The sequence below is a fragment of the Setaria italica genome, chromosome III (genome assembly GCF_000263155.2).
Source record: "Setaria italica strain Yugu1 chromosome III, Setaria_italica_v2.0, whole genome shotgun sequence".
Taxonomy (NCBI): Eukaryota; Viridiplantae; Streptophyta; class Magnoliopsida; order Poales; family Poaceae; genus Setaria; species Setaria italica.
Window position 1 is genome coordinate 20,350,176 of NC_028452.1, and position 21,645 is coordinate 20,371,820.

Below are 21,645 nucleotides of genomic sequence, written 5' to 3' on the forward strand. Positions count from 1 at the left end.
GTTAGTAATGGACTTACTGACTAGCTTGGCTTTCATCTTGGTCTAGGTAGCAGCTTTTGCAAGTTTCCTCCAGTTCATTGACCTGTTTCTCAACATCATGTTGTGCCCTTGCATCTCCCAACTCCCAATCCTTGAGGCAGGTCAGCATCTCTACCGTCTCCGGCAACAACCGTCGGCGCCGCTCCTCAATCACCCTGCCAGTTAGACTAAAACAAGATTCCGAAGAAACAGTGGAAACTGGAATAGACATAACATCTTTAGCAAGTATGGACAAAATAGGATATGATAGCTTGTGCTCATGCCACTAACTAAGTATGTTGAAGTCATCATCATAGCAAGTAATAGTATCACTGTCTAAGTAGAATGACAACTCAAAAGCAGGAGATATAGAAGGTGTAGATGAAAGAACAGGAGAACCACATGAACCAGATGGACCAGGACAACCAAAGATCTTACCTCATGCTATTCTTTTCTTACCAGTAGCAGCTGTAGGTTGAGGGGGCCTTTGCGTCCTAACTGCACCAAACTTGTTTCCATACTTGTTAAACAACTTATGTAATTCAGTTCTTACCTCAGTGAAATAAGAAGAGTAATCAACACCAACTATCTAAGAAAGAAGTTGGAGAACATTATGAAAATCTCTCACCTTGGCTCTAGGATCCAAAATGAATGCAAAGGAATACAACAGAGGTATGTTCTGCCAATACTTGAGAAACTTAAACTTCATGGGAACAACAATATTTCTGAGCAATGGATCAGAATCTTGGCCATGCAAATGGCCAGCAATCTTAATAATATGATGCAACATCAAAGGACTTGTTGGATAGTAAACACCAGATAAAGCAACAGTGGAATCATAAAACATTTCAAGGAACAGCAAAATTTTCTCAACAATTACCCAATGGCTTTCAGTCAGAAGTACCTGGCCATTGTGCAAACCATAATGAGCAGAAATAAAGACAGAAAAGACAATCTTATATGGTAGTAGATGTTTGAGCATGAGATATGTAGAATTTCATCTCACATCCATATCTAAACCAAACTTACGAGGGCGTACCCCCTTGACAATGCAGAAGTTATGGAAAGCTGCAATGCATTGATTAGAAGAGTTCAAAAAAGATATTACAGTCCTAAAAGCCTCAATATAAAACTTGATCCTCTTCAAACCAGACTTGACTATGAGATTGATAATATGACATGCACAACGTTGATGCAAAAGACCAACAAGTGCTTTATCAAAATCAGAATCGAGAGGTTCAGGATCTGGACCTAGATAACCAACAAATTTGGGAATAAGTGTGAACATGGCAGAAGTATTAGCAGAAGCATTGTCAAGTGTGATAGAGAAAAATTTACCCTGTAAACCAAACTCAGAAACTACTTATTCAATACGCTCAGCAATGTTAACACCAGAATGGGAGCAATCAATCAACCTAAGAGCAATGACTCTCTTCTTTAATTCCCAATCAGCAAAAATAAAATGTGCAACAACACTAAGGTACTTCTTCTTAGCATTGCCAGACCAAATATCAGAAGTAAGACAGACAGAAGAAATATGAGACTTCAAAGTATCAACAAGAGAAACACGACGCCTGGCAAAGTACTTGGTAAGATCTCTAGAAGTGGTCTGTTTAGAAACTTAGCAAAACGAGAGTTATGAGCACGCTGGATGTACTCCACAAATGCCTCTGTCTCACCAAAGCCTAGGGGTAGATCAAGTCTAGCAATCAATCGGCATAATTCTTTGCGAGCAAGATCATGCTTGTATTCCCAATTAATAATTTAGGCATCAGAATGGAATTATAGTTGCGACTGAACAAGAGAAGAATGGTTTTGTTTAGCCAAGCACATCTTCTGGTGCCGGAGCAAATGCCCAGTACCAGCACAAGACCGGCTAGTAAGAATGTGAGAACAATGATGGCACTTGGCAGTATACCTTACCTTCTTCCTGTTGGCACCTTCCTGGAACAACTCCTCAAAGTCGTTCCAGGCAGCAGATCGCCGCTTCCCCTTGCGGACACCGTTGCCCGTTGATGTAGTCGAGGTAGAAGATGGGGCAGTACCTCCGGCACCGGCAACATCCATATTGACGGCAGCAGCAGAGCTACCAAAGAGTGCCACGACTCCGGCAGCCACGTCGTCCTCATCGTCGCCTGGTAGAACAGAACAAGAAGAGTATCAGGAAGATAGGAACAAGAAGATGAACAAGAAGATGATCAGGAGAACAAGAACAAGAAGAGGATCAGAAAGAAGTTACCTGGCAGGCCAGAAGCCCTTAGGTCGTCGTTGATGGTGAGTTCTCATCCATCACGACGACCTCCTGTGGCAGGCGGCAGCCGGGGCGTCCCTCAGGCCTCAACCGCTCCGTCACTCAACGGTGCGCGGCACCCGACGGGTGACGGATACCTGCAAGAAAAATAGGAGAACAAGATCAGGAACAACAAGAGGATCAACATAACAATAAGGGGATCAGGAGGACAACAAGGAAGAAGACAGTTACCTGCAACACCGGAGCCCGGAGCAGGAGAAGAAGATAGTTACCTGCAAGAAGAGGATCAGGAAAACAAGAACACAATCAAGGAGGATCTACATCAGGAGAATAAGAAAAGGATCAAGAGGATCTACATACCAGCGACGCTACAGCCCGGAGCCAGAGAGGACGACGGGAACAAGATCAGGAGAACAGGAAGAGGATCAGGAGGATCTAGATCTAGATCTAGGAAGGCGGAATGGGAGGAGTCAAGGAGCAGGGAGCGAAGGAGTCAAGGCGAGGAGGCGGTGTCGGTGGCAAGCCGACAAGGCACCAGGGACGCAGGGAGCCAGGGAGGCGGTAAGGCGGAGGTGTGGAGGAGGTGAGCAGGGAGTGGAGGAGTCAAGGCGAGGAGGCAGCGCACCAGTCACCGTCGGCCGTCACCGGGACGTGGGACTGCGGGTGCTGGATGGGACGGGAGGAGCCGAGGAGGCGAGGAGCCTAGAGCGGAGGAGTCAAAGTCGAGGCGAGGAGGCGGCGGGCGGAGGGGAGAATGGGGTAGGGTTTGCGAAGAGGGGCGCGGCCGGCCGCGGGGGCCTTATATAAGCCCCCCTTCCCGACCGTTGGTGAACTGGTGGGCTACCTGGGCCGGCCGGCTGTTCGCTTGACGGGCCGGCAACGGGCTAGCGGTTCGTTTCGTGCCGGGCCGTGCCACCTGTTGGGCCGAGGCATCGGCCCACGCCCGAAATGAGTATACGGGCCGGGCTAGCCCGAGTCCGAAGAGTTACGGGCTAGGCTGGGCTAGGTCTGGGCTAAAATACGGGCTTTGTGTCGTGCTCTCGAGCTGCGGGCTGCATGTACATCTATATAATATCCCATTACGTAGGCCGCATGCGTGCAGCCTGCGACACGCGGAGCACGGACATTTGCGCATGTGAGGCCCTACCGCCTAACATCGCACGCAACGCAGGCAACGGAAGTTATCAATGAATGGTCACGGTAAACCGAGTTACACGCGACACCATAAAAATATATGCGAGATGGCGATTCACTGCGAGGCCTGGGAATTCTTCCGGACTATGAAGTTAGGGGTGTTTGTTTCTTACCTCCTAAATTTCCTACCACGTCGAATATTTAGATACTAATTAGGAGTATTAAACATAGACTAATTACAAAACCAATTGCACGGATGGAGACTGATTTGCAAGACGAATCTATTAATCCTAATTAGTCTATGATTTGACAATGTGATGCTACAGTAAACATGTACTAATGATGGATTAATTAGGCTTAATAGATTCATCTCGTGAATTAGCCTCCATCTGTGTAATTAGTTTTATAATTAGCTCATGTTTAGTCCTCCTAATTAGCTTCCGAATATTCAATGTGACATGAATTTTAGTTAGGACTAAAGATCCAAACGCCCCCTTAGTTATGCTGGAGTGTTGGTGGCTGGGCGGTCGTCGTGGCTGCATGTGTGCTCAGGGCCATCGTGGCCTTGTGTATGGGGCTATGGGCCAGGCCGGAATCTGGGGTTGCTTATCCCATAATTCGGTTGTGATATGTTGGGCCTTTGTTTCGATCTGAATGCAATTTTTCTATCCAAATGACATGGCCCACCCAAGCTGCCGCCGCATGAAAGAAACTTTGGACGGCCAAGTCTCTTTCCCCATTGTTGGCAGCAGGTGCCGCTCTCACATGCCCCACTGCTTGCCAGGGCAAAGAGACTGTGTCGGCGAAACCCTCGAGGTTTTATTTAGTGATGCAAGTTATAAATATTTTAGATCATTAAATCGATCCAAAGATTGATAAAATGAGGTAAAATAGTATTCTGCATATTAATTTGAGAGGTAATAAAATAGTATTATGCGTAAATAATTTGAGAGGTAAAATAAACTAAAGTGGTATGTCACCATAATTATGAGATGACCCTCGTCACTTCCATCACTAGTTTTGTTCGATTAATCCTGAATTGAATGAGGTTGAAGAAGATTAGAAGGAATTAATTTCCCTACAATTCTATGCATGGGTAAGCGCGGAAGCAAGAGAAAAGTATGCAACAATAAATTGTTTAGAGCTGTGGGAAGACAACAAAACTATGAAAGCTCAAAACTGTGGTGCATGAAAAGAGTGTATGTGGTGATGATAGGGGGGGCGGAGGAACGCCTAGGGCAAGTATGGCCATGGCCCTAAGCATTGGGCCAATTTCTCCACAGTGCAGCTACTGTAGCTATACGAGGTTGTTACAGTCCTGTTATGCTTGGTCGTAACCAGAGGAAATCATCGCGGAAGTCAGGAAGGAGAGCGAGGCAGCAAGAGGAGGAAGAAAGGGAATGACGAAGAACAGCAAGAACAGACTAGCGTAACGAATTCAGTTATCATTTTTTCCCCTTTCGTCCGAAAACAGGTCACGCCCTTCTATCATTTACATGCCAAGCCTATGGCCCAACGCACGATCACAGACACGTCATTGCTTACACCCAAAGCCGGCCCAACACCCAACCCAGAACTCACACGTCTTGCTTCCCGCACCGAGCACCGCTCCTCAAGGCCATAACACTACCCCCTCCTCAAAATCTAGCTTGCCCCCAAGCTAGAGCATCAGAAAAATGCCGGTGCAAATCACTGATTTCTTCCCAGGTGGCTATCACAGCAGGTAAGCATTCCCACTGAACAAGCACTTGAGACACCGAAGAAGACCCATGTTGAACCAACCGATGATCAAGTAAGGCAACCGGATGGACTTGGTCAGGTGAATTATCTGGCAACGAAGGCAAGTCTGAACTTACTATCGTTGAAGGAGAAATGTGACCCTTGAGTTGAGACACATGAACCACAAGATGAATTCGACATCCTGCAGGAAGATCCAACTTATAAGCCATAGAACCAACTCATAGCAACAATCTGAAAGGCCCATAAAATCTGAATGATAGTTTCTGATTGGATCTGGAAGCCACAGAAGTTTGGATATATGGTTGAAGCTTGAGGTATACTAGATCACCCACATGAAACTCTCTCTTAGTTTTGTGCTTGTCGACCTGATTCTTCATCCTCTGTTGAGCCCAAAGAAGTTGCTGCTGAATCAACTTGGACTATAAATCTCTTTCTGTCAACCATGCCTCTAATTCAGGCACCGATGGAGCATTCAAATTGGTGATACCAAAATGTCTTGGTAGGTGTCCATAGAGAACCTCAAATGGTGTATGTCCCAATGCTGGATGGAATGATGTGTTGTACCAAAATTCAGCCAAAGGTAACCACTTATTCCATTGCTGTGGACAGGAATGCACAGAACATCTCAAGAAAGCCTGAAGGCACTGATTTAACCATTCAATTTGACCATCAGTCTGAGGGTGATAGGAAGAACTCATCAACAACTAAGTATCAGACAACTTGGAAAGCTCTTGCCATACCTAACTAGTGAAAATCCTATCCCTATCAGATATAATTGCCTCTGGTAATCCATGGAGCTTGTAAATGTTGTTCATAAACAATTTGGCTGCTTGCAAGGCTGTGAATGGGTGAGACAAAGCTAAAAAATGTGCATACTTGGTAAACTTATCCAGAATAACCAAAATGGCCTTCATCCTGTTAGAGGAAGGCAACCCCTCAATGAAATCCATGCTAATGATAGTCCAAGGTACAGAAGGCACGGGAAGGGGTTGAAGTAAGCCAAGGGACTTGATATGTTCAGACTTAGCTTGCTGACATACTGAACACTGTTTGATAAAATCTCTGATCGTATCCTTCATCTTGGGCCATGAGAATAAAGATTTAACTCTGTGATATGTTCCATGAAACCTAGAATGTCCCCCAATGCCACTGTTATGCAAGGCTTGCAACACATGTTGTGGAGCCAATGTATTGTTACCAATCCACACTCTTCCTTTATATCTGATGACTCCATCCACAATAGTGTAGCCCTTTGAATCAGGTCCTGCAATTGCCAGTTCTATCAAAATCTATTAGGAAATGGGATCCTCCTCATAACCTTGCACCAATCTCTCCACCCATGCTGGTGTGCAAGAAGAAATAATAAAAATTGTTGTAGTGATAGGACATCTTGACAGAGCATTAGCAGCTGCATTAGTGATACCTTTCTTGTACACAATCTTAAACTGCAGATCCATCAATTTAAGTAAGGCCTTGTGCTGCAACTTTGTATGAATTCTCTGATCAGTTAAGTAAAGAAGACTCTTATGATCAGTTCGAATGATGAACTCTTTATCTTGCAAATAGGATCGCCATTTCACCACTGCCATAAGGATGGCCATATTCTCCTTCTCATAAGTAGACTAGCCTTGATTCTTTGCGCACAATGATTTGCTCAAATAAGCAACTGGATGCTTATACTGCATCAACACATCACCCAACCCTTGATCACTGACATCAGTCTCCAATACAAATTGTTTTCTGAAATTTGGGATAGCCAACACAGGAGCTTGCCCTAAAGCTTGCTTTAGCAATTGGAAAGCTTCCTCAATGACATGTGTCCACTGAAATTGAACCCCTTTCTTCAACAAACCAGTGAGTGGCATGCTGATCATCCCATAATGTCTGATGAATTTCCTGTAATAGCCAGTTAAACCCAAGAAACCTCTCAACTCCCTAAGAGTTGTTGGAATTGGCCATTGTTCCACAACCACTATTTTAGAAGGCTTTGTAGATACTCCTTGAGCTGAAATGCAATGGCCCAAGTACTCTATATGCTGATGAGCAAAATAAAATTTGGACAACTTAATTAGAAACTGATTATCTTGAATTATTTCAAGTACCTGTCTCAGCAACTCCACATGTTCCTCAAAAGTAGCTGAATAGACCAAAATGTCATCCATAAAAATCAGGACTCCTTTTCTCAACAAGGGCTCAAATATTTGATTCATAGTGCTTTGAAATATAGCTGGAGCATTTGTAAGGCTAAAGGGCATAACCAGAAATTCATAGAGACCACTGTGAGATCTAAAAGCAGTCTTATGCCCATCACCTTTGACAATTCATATCTGATGGTAACCAGACCTGAAATCAAGCTTTGAAAACCATTTGGAGCCAGCTAATTCATCCAAAAATTCATCAACTATTGGTAGGGGGTGTTTATTTTTGACAGAGATGGCATTCAAATGTCTATAGTCAACACAAAAGCGTCGTGTACCATCCTTCTTTCTTACCAATAGCACAGGATATGCATAGGGGCAAGTATTTGGCCTGGTTGTTCTATTCTTGAGCACCTCAGCCAGCTGCTTTTCAATTTCAGATTTCTGGGCAGGAGTATATCTGTAGGGCCTAATATTCACTGGTTGGGCTATAGGAATCAGCTCAATCTGATGATCATACTATCTTGGAGGAGGTAGTGTTGTGGGCTCCTTAAATAAGTGCTTGTATTCAGACAGCAGTTGTTGAATTTCATGTTGAACAGACAACTTGTGACAATCTAAAATTGAGTGAAGCTCCTCCAATTCAGCTTGCAACTTGCACTTAGAGAGTTGAGGCATCATCATTACACAATGAGTAACTACATGTCTTCTCAGTAGGCCCTTTACTTTTCTTGCACCATTAGGTGTACATTTTATTACCTCAAACTGTACCCCTCTCAAAGTAATCCTTTTGCCTTTATGAGTAAATTTCATAATCCTTTTCCTCCAATTCAACCACATAGGATTACAGTCCTCCAACAAATCCTCAGCTACTATGATGTCAAAACACTTCAGAGGTAGTACTCCCACATTTGATAGAAATGTATGTTTTTAGTAGCCCATTGCAAATTCTGAATCTTCCTAGTATAAGTCAAAGAAGTGCCATCAGCTGTCACAAACGAAGCTGCAACACAATCTTGGTGTGGATACTTCAACTGATCAGCCAAAGTTTCACTGATAAAACATCCTACACTGCCTGAGTCTACCAAAATCAGAACCTCCTATTTGCCAATGAAACCCTGCAGCCTCATAGTTTTTCTCTTCACAGGATATTAAACTTGAGCATCTTCAATTGTCATAACAACATCTTATCCCTGTTCATCATCACTGGGACTACTAGCACTGTCATCAGTTGGTTCCAATGCATCCATCAGTTCCTTGATGACATGTAATGGAACTTGTGGAGGACACTTGTGATTTTGACCCCATTTTTCTCCACACTTGTAACACAAACCATTCTTCTTCCTAAATGCCATTAGTGACTTCACTATATCCTTAGAATCACTTCTATCCACCTTAGACTTAATTGGTCCAGGTTTGTCAGAGGCAACCATTTTAGTTCTGTCAAACCCAAAAGATGGTTTGAAAGATGACTTGGAAAGCTCCTTGGCAAGATCTCGTCCCATGCACACAGCTATCTCTTCATCTTGTAACAAAGTCAAAGCAGATGCTATTAAAACATCCTTTGGCCTATGCAAGGCAATTGCTGACCTAATTTCCTCTTTGAGACCCCCAAGAACCTGGTCACAAAGTATGTATCGTTGTAGGCTATGTTATACAGCAAAATGCCATGAGAAAGCTCCTCACACTTCTCCACATACTATGAAACCAAACCAGATTGACGTAGAGCATCAAGATGACGCAACTGCACTTAATATTGATCTCTGTCAAATCTGTTCATAATAGCATCACAAAATGTTTCCCAATCAAGCACCCTGCCCCTGCGCTCAAATGTCTGAAGCCATGCCGCTGCAGTACCCTTTAAGTTGAGTGCCGCAAATCATGTCTTCAGATGAGAGCTCACCACGTACACCTCGAAGTACATCTCATAATGATCATGCCATAGTCGTGGGTTCTCGCCATCTAACTAGGAAAATTCATGTTTGGGAAAGGAATCTTGCCGAGGCCCAAACTCTCAGTTCCCGGTCTGTGACTCAAATTGAAGGGAGGAAGGGAGGGAGGATCCCACCCCCAACATCCTGGTTCGTCAAGTCGATGTGGTGCCCGCTGGGTTGCTCCAGCGTCAACGTGGGGGACTACGCTGCCTGAGGTGGAGCCATGTTGAGGTCGAAGGGGTTGAACCATCCTAGTGGTGGCGCAAACAACTGGCGGGGAACTAGCAGTGGCGCTGACTCCAATCGATACAGGCACGTCACCGCTTCCTCTATCTTGATCAACAGCGTGCCCAGGGAGCTATCCGTTGTCGACTGCCACGCCTCCAACCAGCTGATTTTGTCCAAGGACTGCTACATCATCAACTTGAAGCCTTCAAACTTGTGCACAAGGTCCTCAAGGGTGGTCGCCATTTGAGTCTGAAGCTTCATCGGTTTACGAGACAGTGCCAGATCTTGCGGCTTGAAGGGCGCGAGAAAAATTATGGTGGAATTTTGTGGTGGAATCGGCTCTGGATACCAATTGTTACGGTCCTGTTATGCTTGGTCGTAAGCAGAGGAAATCATCAGGGAAGTCAGGAAGTAGAGAGGGGCAGCTAGAGGAGGAAGAAAGGGAATGACGAAGAACAACAAGAACAGACTGGCATAACGAATTCAGATACCATTTTTCCCCTTTCGTCCAAAAACAGGTCATGCCCTTATATCATTTACAAGCCAAGCCTATGGCCCAATGCACAGTCACAGACGCGTCATTGCTTACACCCAAAGCCAGCACAACACTCGACCCAGAACTCACACGTCTTGCTTCCCGCACCTAGCACCGCTCCTCAAGGCCATAACAGAGGCAAGGTCCAACTAGTATATCATCTCCACTGAATGACTCTAGGTGTGGGCTTGCCCCAGCTCCATCCAGGTGACAGCGGAGGTATTAGGTGGACCAAGACCACCACACAAAAAGAAAATAATGAGAAAAATAGGACGGTCATCATTATTATATTTGTAGCCTAGTAGCATATAGTATTCTTATTTTCTAACAAATAAATTTCAGGGGTGTTTGGTAGCATTCCACTCCAGAAAAAATAGCTCCACTCTGCCAACTCCACAAAATTCCCTACCAAACACGTCTAGCTCCAAAAACTCCAGCTCCAGAAAAAACATGGAGCTAGGAGTCAGATCCACATTTTTCTTGAGTACCTCAGGGTGCTCAAAAACACAAATTTCAAACCTCCTCGTGAAGTTCGGCGTTATTTACCCACCACTGCCACGGTTAGGCAACTTACGTCGCTCTTCTCCCTCCCTCTCGTCGCCCCGATCCTTTCTCCCCTCGTTTTTTCCCACCGGACTGCGCCTCCTGCGCTGGTGTAGCCCGCTGGGGTGCCGCCCCCGCCACGGGTGCGTCGGCCCTATCCTCCATGGTCGGGTCACCGGCCGGGCTGCGCCACCCCTCAGGTCACACCGTCGTTGCTCCTCCGGCCGCTCCTCCACCACCCGCTAGGGTCACGCCTTCGTCGCTCCTCTGCCCGCGGTGCTTCGTTGCTCCCTGCGAGGCCGAGCCACGTGAGCCTCCTCCGCCTGCGGTGCTTCGCTGCTCCCCGCGGGCGGTGCTTAGCGTGGCCGCGCCTGGCATAGCCGTGCCGCACAAGCCTCTGCCGCCCGCGGTGCTTCGCTGCTCCTCGCAAGGCCGTGTACGGTGCGGCCGCACCACGCCACGTGAGCCTCCGCCGACCGTTGCGCCACGCACACTGCTACCGCTTGCAGGGGCCACGCTACTGCCGTCCTGCAGGGCTAGGTCACACGAGCCTAACGATCTCGATTCTGCTTCCGCTTTGCAATCCCTCTGTCCGGGCAAGGAGCAAGCAAGCAAGCAATTGTGCATGCTTTTTGTTCTTTTATCTTCGATTTGTCAATTTTGAAATGAAACCGAGTGATCGATTTTGAGGGATTGAGGGTCAGGATGCAGTGTGCAACGGCATCAATCAATTCCTCACAGATTGTTTTTTTTATAATATCAATCCATCACGGATTGTTCTTCCCCAGAAGCTAGAGAACTTGGAGCATCATTCCTCCATCCATGGCCCATGTGGCAAGGATGCTCGTGGTGTTCGTGGTGACGCTGGGCAGCGCCACTCGCACCCGCGTCTACCCGGCCGCCACTGTGCGTGAACAGAGGAAGAGAAGGGGAGAAAAGAGAGGAGGGAGGAAGATGAGGGGGTGAAAAGAGAAAGATTTATATGTGGGTCCATTTATAAAGGGTAAACTAGACTATTCACAACAAGTTCTCATGTTTCTAGAGCTGGAGCACTGCAATCAGCTAAACACGTACAACAACTCCATGTTTTCCTAGAGTTGGTGGAGTGGAGCTGCAAAAGAATGGAGTTGGTGGAGTGGAGCTGCAAAAAAATGGAGTTGGTGGAGTGGAGCTATTTTTTTAGAAGTGTAGTGTTGCCAAACACCTCCTTATGAACTGTGAAAGACTTCTTGCAACTGGCCAACCTGTTTGGTCGAGTTTTTACGACCTCGTTCCCTTTGCTATTTTGGAGGCCCTCTTACAACGGTGTACCTAAAATTCTTACAACACGAATCCTTGAGTCCCTCGCTCCTGCCCCCATCCTCCCATCCTCCTCCATATATGGATATGGTGGCCCCTTCTTGCTAGACATGCGGCCACCACTTAACATAAAGGTCCTCTACCATATGCAATTGGTGATGCCTTATCACTACATCCACACCTACCACAATCGGTACCAAGCCATTGCTCGTATGCTCTCACCGAAGAAGAGCCCTGGCTATCTGAACCCTAACCTTAACATACCCAATGGTGATGATAGAGCTACTACAACGATGCAAGAAAGAGTGCAGAGGAGGGGGTAAGAAGGAAGAGGAGCAAGAGTTCGCGAATAGAGAACTCTTAAGTTTCGGAGACTAAGAGGTTTTTGGCAGCACTCCACCTCATAAAAACCAGCTCCACTCCACCAGCTCCAGAAAAATATGGAGCTGTTGTACGTGTTTGGCAGATTGTAGTGCTCCACCTCCAGAAATATGAGAAATATGAGGATTTGGTGGGAATATTCTATTTTGCCCATGGTGGATACCCATGGTGACACCATCAGCTATGGATCCCACTTGTCATCCACGGGACCTACTTGTTATCCTCTCATGCTCATCTTCTTCCTCCCCTCTTCTTGCCCAGTTGTTCTTCCCGGCCGCCATTAAAGAAAACCAATCTCTCTACCTCTTACTTCTCCCCACGCCGAACAAGAAGCTAGCAGCAATAGCAGGCACCAACCCATCTAATTTTTCTTTGCTCCCATCAAATCAAGCATGCAGGAACTGATCATTATCTTTCTCCCATCGATCTAATGCCACATGACAAGCTTCTGCTCTTCCCCAAAATCAAATCCAAGCACCAACTTAGCTGCTCCGCCCCATGCCTCCCCGCTGATGTCATGCCCAAGCCGTTCGCCTACGACCATGCAGTGCTCCGCCGCCCATGCCTAGCCGCTGAAACCGCATGCTTCGCCGCCCGCGAATGGAGCCGCGCTACAGGGGCGTGCCCATGCCGCCCACACAAATGCAGACTCCCCGCGCCGGCCTGCTGCTCCCCGCCGTGCCGCTCCCCACGCCGGCCTGCTCCGCGACACGACGGGATGAGGGGCGTGACGGGATGAGGGGGGCAACGGGATTTTTTTCTTTTCTCAATCGAACCGGTATTTGTGTAATGAGTGGCAATGGTGGTAAATACCCACCAACTCTATGAGGAGGTTCAAAACTGGAGTTTTTGGAGCACCGCTTGAGGTACTCCACCAAAAATGTGGATCTAACCCCTAGTTCCACTTTTTTTTTGGAGTTGGAGTTGATGGAGCTAAACGTGTTTGGCTGCAAGTTTTTTGAAGTTGGTGGAGTGGAGCTAATTTTTCTGGAGTGGAGTGTTGCCAAATACCCCTAATTCAAGAAGAGATGGGGTTGAAGCAAAGGCAGTGACCAACGTGGTAACTCTTAAGCGGGATGAGCACTAACCCTCCAAGCCAAAGCCGCCGCCACCGCCATTTCCGGAGTTGCAGGAGATGATCGAGCGCCCCAGCATGCATGGTTACCTGTGGGTCGCTGTCTTGTGAACGTACGGCCCGGTGGGCGTCCGGTCCCCGTCGCAAGTCGCAACCACGCGTGCAGGACACCTTTGGCATCGATCGCGCGTGAGCCGGAGACGGTGCCGGTGCATGCACCCTGCGATAGCCGGGGAGCGCGGGAGGAGTCGGCCAGCGCAGTCGATCGACCAGCAGCAGGCCAACTTGCTGCGCTCGCTTTCCCAAAGCGATACCCGTGCAAACATATATGCGATGCCAATCAACGCGTAATCCCGCAAGCAGATAGCCCTGCGGGCACGGCTCGTTTACTTTAATTGACCCAGATATATATTTGATGCTGCTTGCTCGCGTCACGTCTCACAAGTGGAGGGGAGATGCACACACAACTGGTTGTCTTCTTGCTTCAGTTCAGCTCGCAGCCATGGACTGCCAATAATCCCAGGTCCCTTTTTTTTCGTTCTAGTGAAAATCTGTGATAATTCAGCAGCAGCGGCTCAAATTTAGTCACGAACGTACGAGAAAAGGTCGCCCGGCCGGTCAGTGTTGGACTACATGAATGTGTCCTTGAGATTTTGTTTAGAAATGCTTACTTGCTAGTACTAATCCACTAGCTACCCTCGGAATTCGGACCCAAAACCTCGAATGTGCATCCCAATCGAGGGTGTCTCATCACTCTGACTGACCTCACCGCAGGCCGGAAAAGTATTCGATCGAGCACGGCACAGGACGACCAACTTGCCCTCTAGTCTGGCCATGTCGTCCTGCATCCGCCCAGATGCACCACACCTAGACCCTTGCGACGCCACACCTACGTACTCCTCGGTCTTCATATCTCGCTGGTACAATCGCGTTGATCCGCATACACTGCACCGGGCCTTTCCAAATCTTCCTCGTCCGTGCTCAGTCCCAGAACGAGTCGAGAGCGATCCAGGTCGATCAATCTCCGCATCCACATCAGTATCCGTCCTTGGCCGTCGCGCCATGATCAGATTTGCTTGATCGAAGGCCATCAGAGGCGAGGTAACATGAGCAAATATCATTATCTATCTTCTTCTATATGTATGCGCCATTCCCAGCTGCCACTTCAGTTCAGCCTTGAAAGGTATTCGTAGCTGTCGTCGGCAGCAGCCAGCAGTGAGTGAGTGAGGTGGCCGACCCCGAGTGCTTACTTTCTCGCGCATGGCGCCGGAGAAGCGGTGGCCGAGTTCCCGTCCGGCCGGAGGCGGAATGCGCGGCGGCGGCGCCAAGTGCGTGAGCGGGAAGCTGCAGGCGCAAGGCCGGGCGCGGCCGGCGGCGGCGCCGGGGCAGGGGTACTTCACGGCGGGGCTGGCGGCGCTGTTCCTCTGCCTGACCGCGCTGCTGGTGGTCCTGCCGCTGGTGCTGCCCCCGCTGCCGCCGCCGCCGTTGCTGCTGCTGGTGGTGCCGGTGGGGCTCATGGCCGTCCTGCTCGCGCTGGCGCTCGTGCCGCTGCCGTCCGACGGCCGGGGCGCGAGCGGCGCCGTCGCCTCGTCGTGCCTGTACTGATGAGGAGCGCGCTTGGCACGTGCGCGAGGGAGGGGGAGCCGGGGAGTGCGTACATGTAAAAATGTGAGGTTTAACAATATTTTCTTTGTGTTAATTAAGGCTAGCAATTTCTTTTCCTTTTTGTTCTGTGCTCGGAATGATCTCTCCGCTTGTTTATGCAGAGGCCTGAGGGCCTCAGGCGGGTTCACAGGTTTCACACTCAATTTTTATTTGTATTTTTATTTATTTGTCGCATATTGAGAATGGAGATAATATATGTATAGGCTTGGGTACCGTATCGTGATCCGAACCCATTAGCTTTCAAAAAATTTCTAATGCGCCGCGCCCACACGTTCAATGTCGCTATAAGTAGTGTGTAGCGATGAAGCACACTGGGTGTTATGTTGTTAGTAGAGACTCATTGGTCGGAACCATAGAAGGTTGGGTCATAGGAGGTGGGGTCAGGCTTTAGTTATGATGATGCCAAAATGATACAGTACAAGAAAAAGAACATGGTTGAAAGACAGCCCCTCTTGCATTGGGCAGATGTGCGCTGTGCAACTGCACGAGGTCTTTTAATGGCAGCAAGTTCCATATGTATAGTGTAATGGTGTGCCTCTTTCCACAGCCTAGCCCTTTTCACCCCCAACTCCCAACTTTGGCACTATGCAAAAAGAAGATTCTCATCGCATCAAACTTACGGTGCATGCATGGAGTACTAAATGTAGATAAAATTAAAAACTAATTGCACAGTTTTGTTGTACTTTGCGAGACGAATCTTTTGAGCCTAATTAGTCAATATTTGGACAATAATTCACAAATACAAACGAAACGCTACAGTGTGCTACAGTGCTGTAACAGTAATTTGTCACCTCCCAACTTTGGCAACTAAAGACCCTAGTTGAGTGATTCATCATGCGTTGCTTCTAACGGCTTGTGAAATTACATCCATTGTCAAGCTCTTTCTGGCTGCTAGTACCGACTCGGTCATCCTCGACTCAGTCCAGCGCCGCTTCCATGATGACGTCATCTGGATACGTATCATGTTGCCAAGTATATGTGTATTATATATAAGGCGAGAGGAGAAGAAAGAGAAATACACGAGGGCACAAGGCTCATTCACCACTCACTTTCTCTAGTTACATGTAGGAAATAATTAAAATAATATGCGCAATATGTTGGGATAAGCCATATTTTCGCAGTGTGCTAGATAGAACAACAAGTACGGTGTGATGTGATTTTGTGGCGAAGCTTTGTTTTTATAGTGCCATAGCAAAAACAACAAGCACGTGGTGGTGCGCACAAAACTACACTTTTATCAGTGTTCCGAGGCAACAATCCCAAGTTAGAGCACGAAGAAAAGGTGGTGTAGTCCAAAATTATCATTCATGGTTGCAGGAGGATAAAACTGAAAAGTGTAAAGGCCACAAACACATCATTCTCACATTAGCATTTAGCGATTTAGATCCTAATCGGACGGCACCAAATAGATCAATTTGCCACGAACCTTGCTCACAAATAGAATTACATGGTCGACGAACAACAAAAGGTAAATGATTTAGTAGGTGGACACATAGCAAGAAATTCGTAACACCTCCAACTCTTATTATCAATGATCCTCTAAGATCAAATCATCGGTTTAGGTGGAATGCCTCACGAGATGTTACTCTATACATTTGACATTTTAACTAGAGAACACTAGTTTTTTATTTGGTAGGAGGGATCCATAGAAATCGGACGGTTGGTGTTTCCAACACAGTTAACCTCATCATCCATGGGATAAATGTACGTGAGTCTTATAGGGGTGAGTGCCAGGGGTGAGTGCCTGTGTATACGTTAGTGTCCATGGTTGTCGGTGTTTTATATTTGGCAACCTACCGAGGGGTATCCCGAGGTAGTAGATTGGTTGGTGGGGGATCGCCAGATCTGAAACTCGAAGGTAAAAGTGAGGACACAAGATACGGATTTATACATGTTCGGGCCGCCAGAGTAGTGTAATACCCTACGTCCTGTTTGGGGTGTTGTATATTGCGTCCTGCGTTTGGGTGTTGTTTGGTGTTAAGGATTTGATCCTCTATTGTGGTTCTATGAGGTTTTTGCCTACCGATCTAGGGATCCCTACCATCCTTTATATACTGCAGGGGGCGGGATTACTAGTCAGTTGAAAGGAGGAGTTCTAGTAAGATTACAGGGGAATTCTAGTAGGATTTCACCTTCTTCTTTCCTTGCGGATATTGGTGATCTATCCCCGACAATGCTCATGCGATTCGGAAAAAAAAAATCAAACCCGATGATGCGTAGGAACGCCTAGCGCCTCACGGACCACTACCATCGAGCCGGCTCTGACGATCGCGATAAAGAAGAGGGTGCCGATCACCGAACCATACTTGCCATCATTTTCTACCGCGTTGTGTTGCTATAGGTGTGCGTGTTAGGTTTTCACCATGCTGTCCACATTTTTGCCTTGGATCCCCATTACCAAAGTGACTAACACGGTGCGTGTGGCTGAGACACTTGTGTGTGCTACACATATATGATCCCTACTAAACACACTTGTGCCACTCCAAACACTTGTGTGCTCTATCGTGTCAGCTGAGTGCCACCTTTATTTTTCGCTGCAACGTTATTATTTTTCTTGACGGAGCCACCTCAGATGCATGCTACTCATTCCCACCCAACCGTTGGGTCTGGGTAGGACATATGGGAACCTCAATTTTGCTTTGTGTTTGCTATCTTCCATTTTGAAAGAGAGAAAAAAGTTGTTTCTCCTCTGTCGCGCCGCACCTCCCCTCCTGCTCCGTCGCGTCTCATGTTCCGTCAAGGGGTTTGGTTCTTTCAGGGGGTGGGGGTCCGATGCACCGCTGGCTCGCAGGGGCTTAGAGGGATGTTGGAGGTGGCGGCCAACGGTGGTGGGTTGACGGGTAGTGGTGGGGTGTCGCCGATCAAGTGAAATAAGACAACCAGTAGGCGGGGTAGGCATGGGTGAGCATCGCGAGCTTCAACGTGTTGATGTAAAATTTGGACCTCAGGCTTCTACATTGAACAACATCGAGAATTTGAGAGATCTGCTTAGCTCCAATGCAGGCTTCAAGTTGGCTAGCGAGTGGTGCAAGGCGTGCTAGTCAATTTGTCCTGAAAATTAATAAGGTAAACATTAAATTCCTAAGCCGATCAATGGCGAAGCCTCTCGAACTCATGGGTAGACGTTCTTGAAATAAACACCACAACAGATAGATATTTAATGTAAGCATGCGGTGTAAATAAATAAAATATTAATGGCATATGCCATCGGCTATATCATCCGACGGACTAAAATAAAACATTGTAACACAACCCCCATAAAAGAGGAACCCTTGTTAACCGCGCGCTTATCAGATAAGCTAATAGATCTAGCCAATGTCTTGATAACTGTATTGAACTCGGACAAGGTAACACGAATGAGAGAGCATTGGTATCAATCTACTAACTTAAAAGATTAGAACATAGCAACAAGTACCGGCCGATACTGATTGTACGCAAGCCAGATACATTAACAGATCTTACCTAATGTCTTGATAAGTGTATTGAACTTAGATAAGGCAACACGAATGAGAGGGCATTAATCTCGATCTGATAAAGTAGAAGACTACAGCACAATCACCAAAGACCTCTTACCTACCGCTTACAAGCCTATTAAGGTAACAAAGTCTAACCAATGACATGACCGTGTAATTGAATTTAGATAAAGTAACACGGTGAGACAGCATTAACTTGGACATGTTAATCTTAATAGACAAGCTCGCAGCAGCAAGGTGCCCACGCAGAATTGGGAGTGAGGATGAAATGAAACTGAACGAACGAGGGCGAGCGGGTCCCGGTGCCGGCTTGCGGGCGACGGGGGCTTGCCCAAATCGCCGGGCACACAGGGACTGAGCCAAATTCTGGCTGTGGCTAAAGTCAGGGCCATGACAAATTTCAGCCGACACGGTGTACTAGCGCCATGAGCTGTGGCGTCGTGATGTTCAACCTCAGCGCCGCCAATGAGGCTGGTGTAGGTGTAAAGGGTAAAAAATTTTGTGAAAGGTTTCATTTTTATAAATAGTTTTGGAAAAGATTAGAAAAATGTGACAAATCATGTTGTGTTAAATCATCATTGGTTCATGACTCCATTTAAGTGTGAAACAGAAAGCCACGCACATGGATTTTTCAAACCCGTCGTCCCGTGCTCACGTTAGCCATCTAAATCCCGATCAAACGGGTGATCAATTAAGAAGTCATGTTGTCAAAAATCATCATTTATTCATTGTTCCATATGGATGAAACAGTTAGCCATCTAGATCCTGATTGAACGACACCAAGTGGAATTATTATTAAGATTTAAGAATTGTCGTGTTGATCCAAATTATCATTTATTTTATGATTTTAGAGGGATGAAAGTGAACACCACCGTACGCACATTCTTTAAATGGATCGTCTTTGGTTCCGCGCTCACGTTGGCCATCAAATTCTGATCGACTGCTACCAAATGGAACCATTAAAAATTGCCGTGTTGTCCAGTCATCATTTATTTGTGCTTCTAGAGGGATGAAAGTGAAAGCTATATGTCATATGTGCACATTCTTTAAATGGATCGTCTCCGGTTCGCGCGCTCACGTTAGCCAGCAAATCCCGATCGAACGGTACCGAATGGAACCATTAAGAATTGTCGTGTTGCCCAATCATCATTATTTTTTTATAGTTTCAGAGGGATAAAAGTAAAATCCACGTATGCAGATTCTTCAAACACGTTGTTTCTACGGATGATAATGGGGCGGGTCAGGACCGGGCCGGGTGAAGCTTTCACGGACCTTTCCCCGAAACCCAAACAGTAAACCCGTCCCGAACCCGAAACCCCATTCGGGTGGAAATGCTGCTCCGACCCCGAAACCCGATGGGTCCCCCGACACCTGAGCCGTCGATGACGGCGGCCACGAGGCCACGAGGTGCGGGAGGTCGGATGCTGCACGCGAGGGCCGCGCGGCCCTCGCGTGCATTGCCCGTGGGGCCGTACCGCCCGCCGGGTTCCCCGTCATACTGCGGAGGACTGGATCAGAGTGCTAAGGCAGTAGGGCGGGGCAACAAGGGGAGGCTCCGGCTGCAGATGGCCGAGGCAGGGAGCAGCTCAGGGGCGGAGCTGTGCGTGCACTCGCGGGCAGCACGTGGACATGAGGAGCAGGGTCGAGCTTAGCTTGGCCGGTCTGGGATTGGGGCGATGGCGTCCTGCACATGGCGTCCATAGGCAGATGGAGGAGAAAGGAAAGTGGGTGAGGGAGGAGAAGTGGGTAACTGGGTCTGGCCGTCAAGATGAGTCGGGAAGCCGGGGAGTTGTGGCCTATGGGAAATTAGATGGACCTCTCAGCGGCGGGCCTTGGTTGCTAGAGGTTGTGGGCTCGCAAAATAGCATTGGATGCCGCTTCGTGGGCCAAATTCAGGGATCCGTGGGCCCCTGCGGGGGAAATCTTCAACCTAGCCCTGCACCCACCCTGTTTTGGTCCCCGAACCTGAGACTCGCGGGGAGAATTTTGCACCCACCCCCGCCTCCCTCGGGTTTGAAACCCGTGGGTCTCAGGTCCAGAACCGGTTCCCGCGCTCACGTTAGCCATCAGATCCCAATCGAACGACACCGAATGAATCAAGATGGCGCGAACCTTCCCGGGATTTGAAAATATGAAATAGATGAATACCAAAATGGACGCAGATAATTTAGGACTCACAACAAAGAAGCAAAAGTAATCGGAGAACCTCTCACCATTCTTGATCTTGATCCTCCAGGACCAAACATTTATTTTGTCCTCAGAACGCCTTACAAGATATCACTGCATACCATGGCATTCTACGAAACACACACCGACATGGAGGCTAGCTCCAACAAGAGAAGTCACTGCTTCTCTACCCTACGGATCTGAGGCGGCGCCGGCGCTCTCCTCTTCCTCCTCTTCCGCGGGGGGCTCTGACGCCTCCACCTCCTCCGCGGCCTCGGGCTGGAGGTCGTGGCACGCCTTCTTCTTCACGGGGTGCGCGCACGGCGGCTTGCCGCGGCCAGTGCCGAGGCACACGGCGAACTTGCGCTGCACGTAGGCGTCCAGGTCGTAGCCAGTCCGGTAGAAGGCCTGGGCCCCGACGCAGTAGCGGGCCACGGCGAGCGAGCCGGCGGTGACGATCGCGATGAAGAACAGCGCGCCGACCACCGGCCCGTAGTTGCCGCCGTGGTCGTGGTGGGACTCCGCCATGGCACTCCCAAGTCCATACTGCCCCGACGACATTTTCACCAGGACGACGACGATGCCCTACAGCCCGTACACTACACGCTCTCTCTCCGAGAGAAGATGGAGGGGGTCTCTCCGGTGTTTAATTTTGGTCGAGCTCTCTCCAATGGCTTTGGTTTAATAGGAGAGGGGGCAGGGGTAAAATGGGGGTGGTGATTAATGTGTGAGTTGCGAATTTGCCTTGGATCCCATCATTGCAAAAGTAATTAGTTCGGGCGCGTCTGACTGAGATTTTTTTTTTTCCTGTATGTGGACAAATACGGTTGAGACCGTCACAAGAGCCTTGCATGCGAATGTGCACTGCTAAAACGACACTTGTTCGTGCTACCATTCCATATGCATGCCACCCTCTTTTTGCTGGTGCATTACCGTTTCCTTTACCGGGAGCCAGCTCACGTGTTTACTCACCGCAACCCAACCGGGGTTTTGGTTTTTGCTCATCGGGCTCAGCTTTGCCACATCATGGCCCAATAGCTTGTTCTGTTTGTTTGTGCAGACCCC

At 47.9% G+C, this 21,645-nt stretch overlaps 2 protein-coding genes across 2 annotated transcripts; one reads left to right on the forward strand and one right to left on the reverse strand.

Annotated features, from left to right (window-relative positions):
• Positions 1-13,989: 13,989 nt before the first annotated feature.
• On the forward strand, positions 13,990-15,158 carry LOC101769310 (protein AUXIN-REGULATED GENE INVOLVED IN ORGAN SIZE). The gene is made up of 2 exons (XM_004962012.2): positions 13,990-14,377; positions 14,460-15,158. Exon 2 carries the CDS (start codon positions 14,537-14,539, stop codon positions 14,879-14,881), a length of 345 nt encoding a protein of 114 aa, XP_004962069.1. The 5' UTR covers positions 13,990-14,377; positions 14,460-14,536; the 3' UTR covers positions 14,882-15,158.
• A 5,518-nt stretch (positions 15,159-20,676) lies between these two features.
• LOC101769058 lies at positions 20,677-21,198 on the reverse strand. The gene has a single exon (XM_004963709.2). The coding sequence runs from the start codon at positions 21,139-21,141 to the stop codon at positions 20,773-20,775; it is 369 nt and encodes a 122-aa protein (XP_004963766.1). The 5' UTR covers positions 21,142-21,198; the 3' UTR covers positions 20,677-20,772.
• Positions 21,199-21,645: the final 447 nt, after the last annotated feature.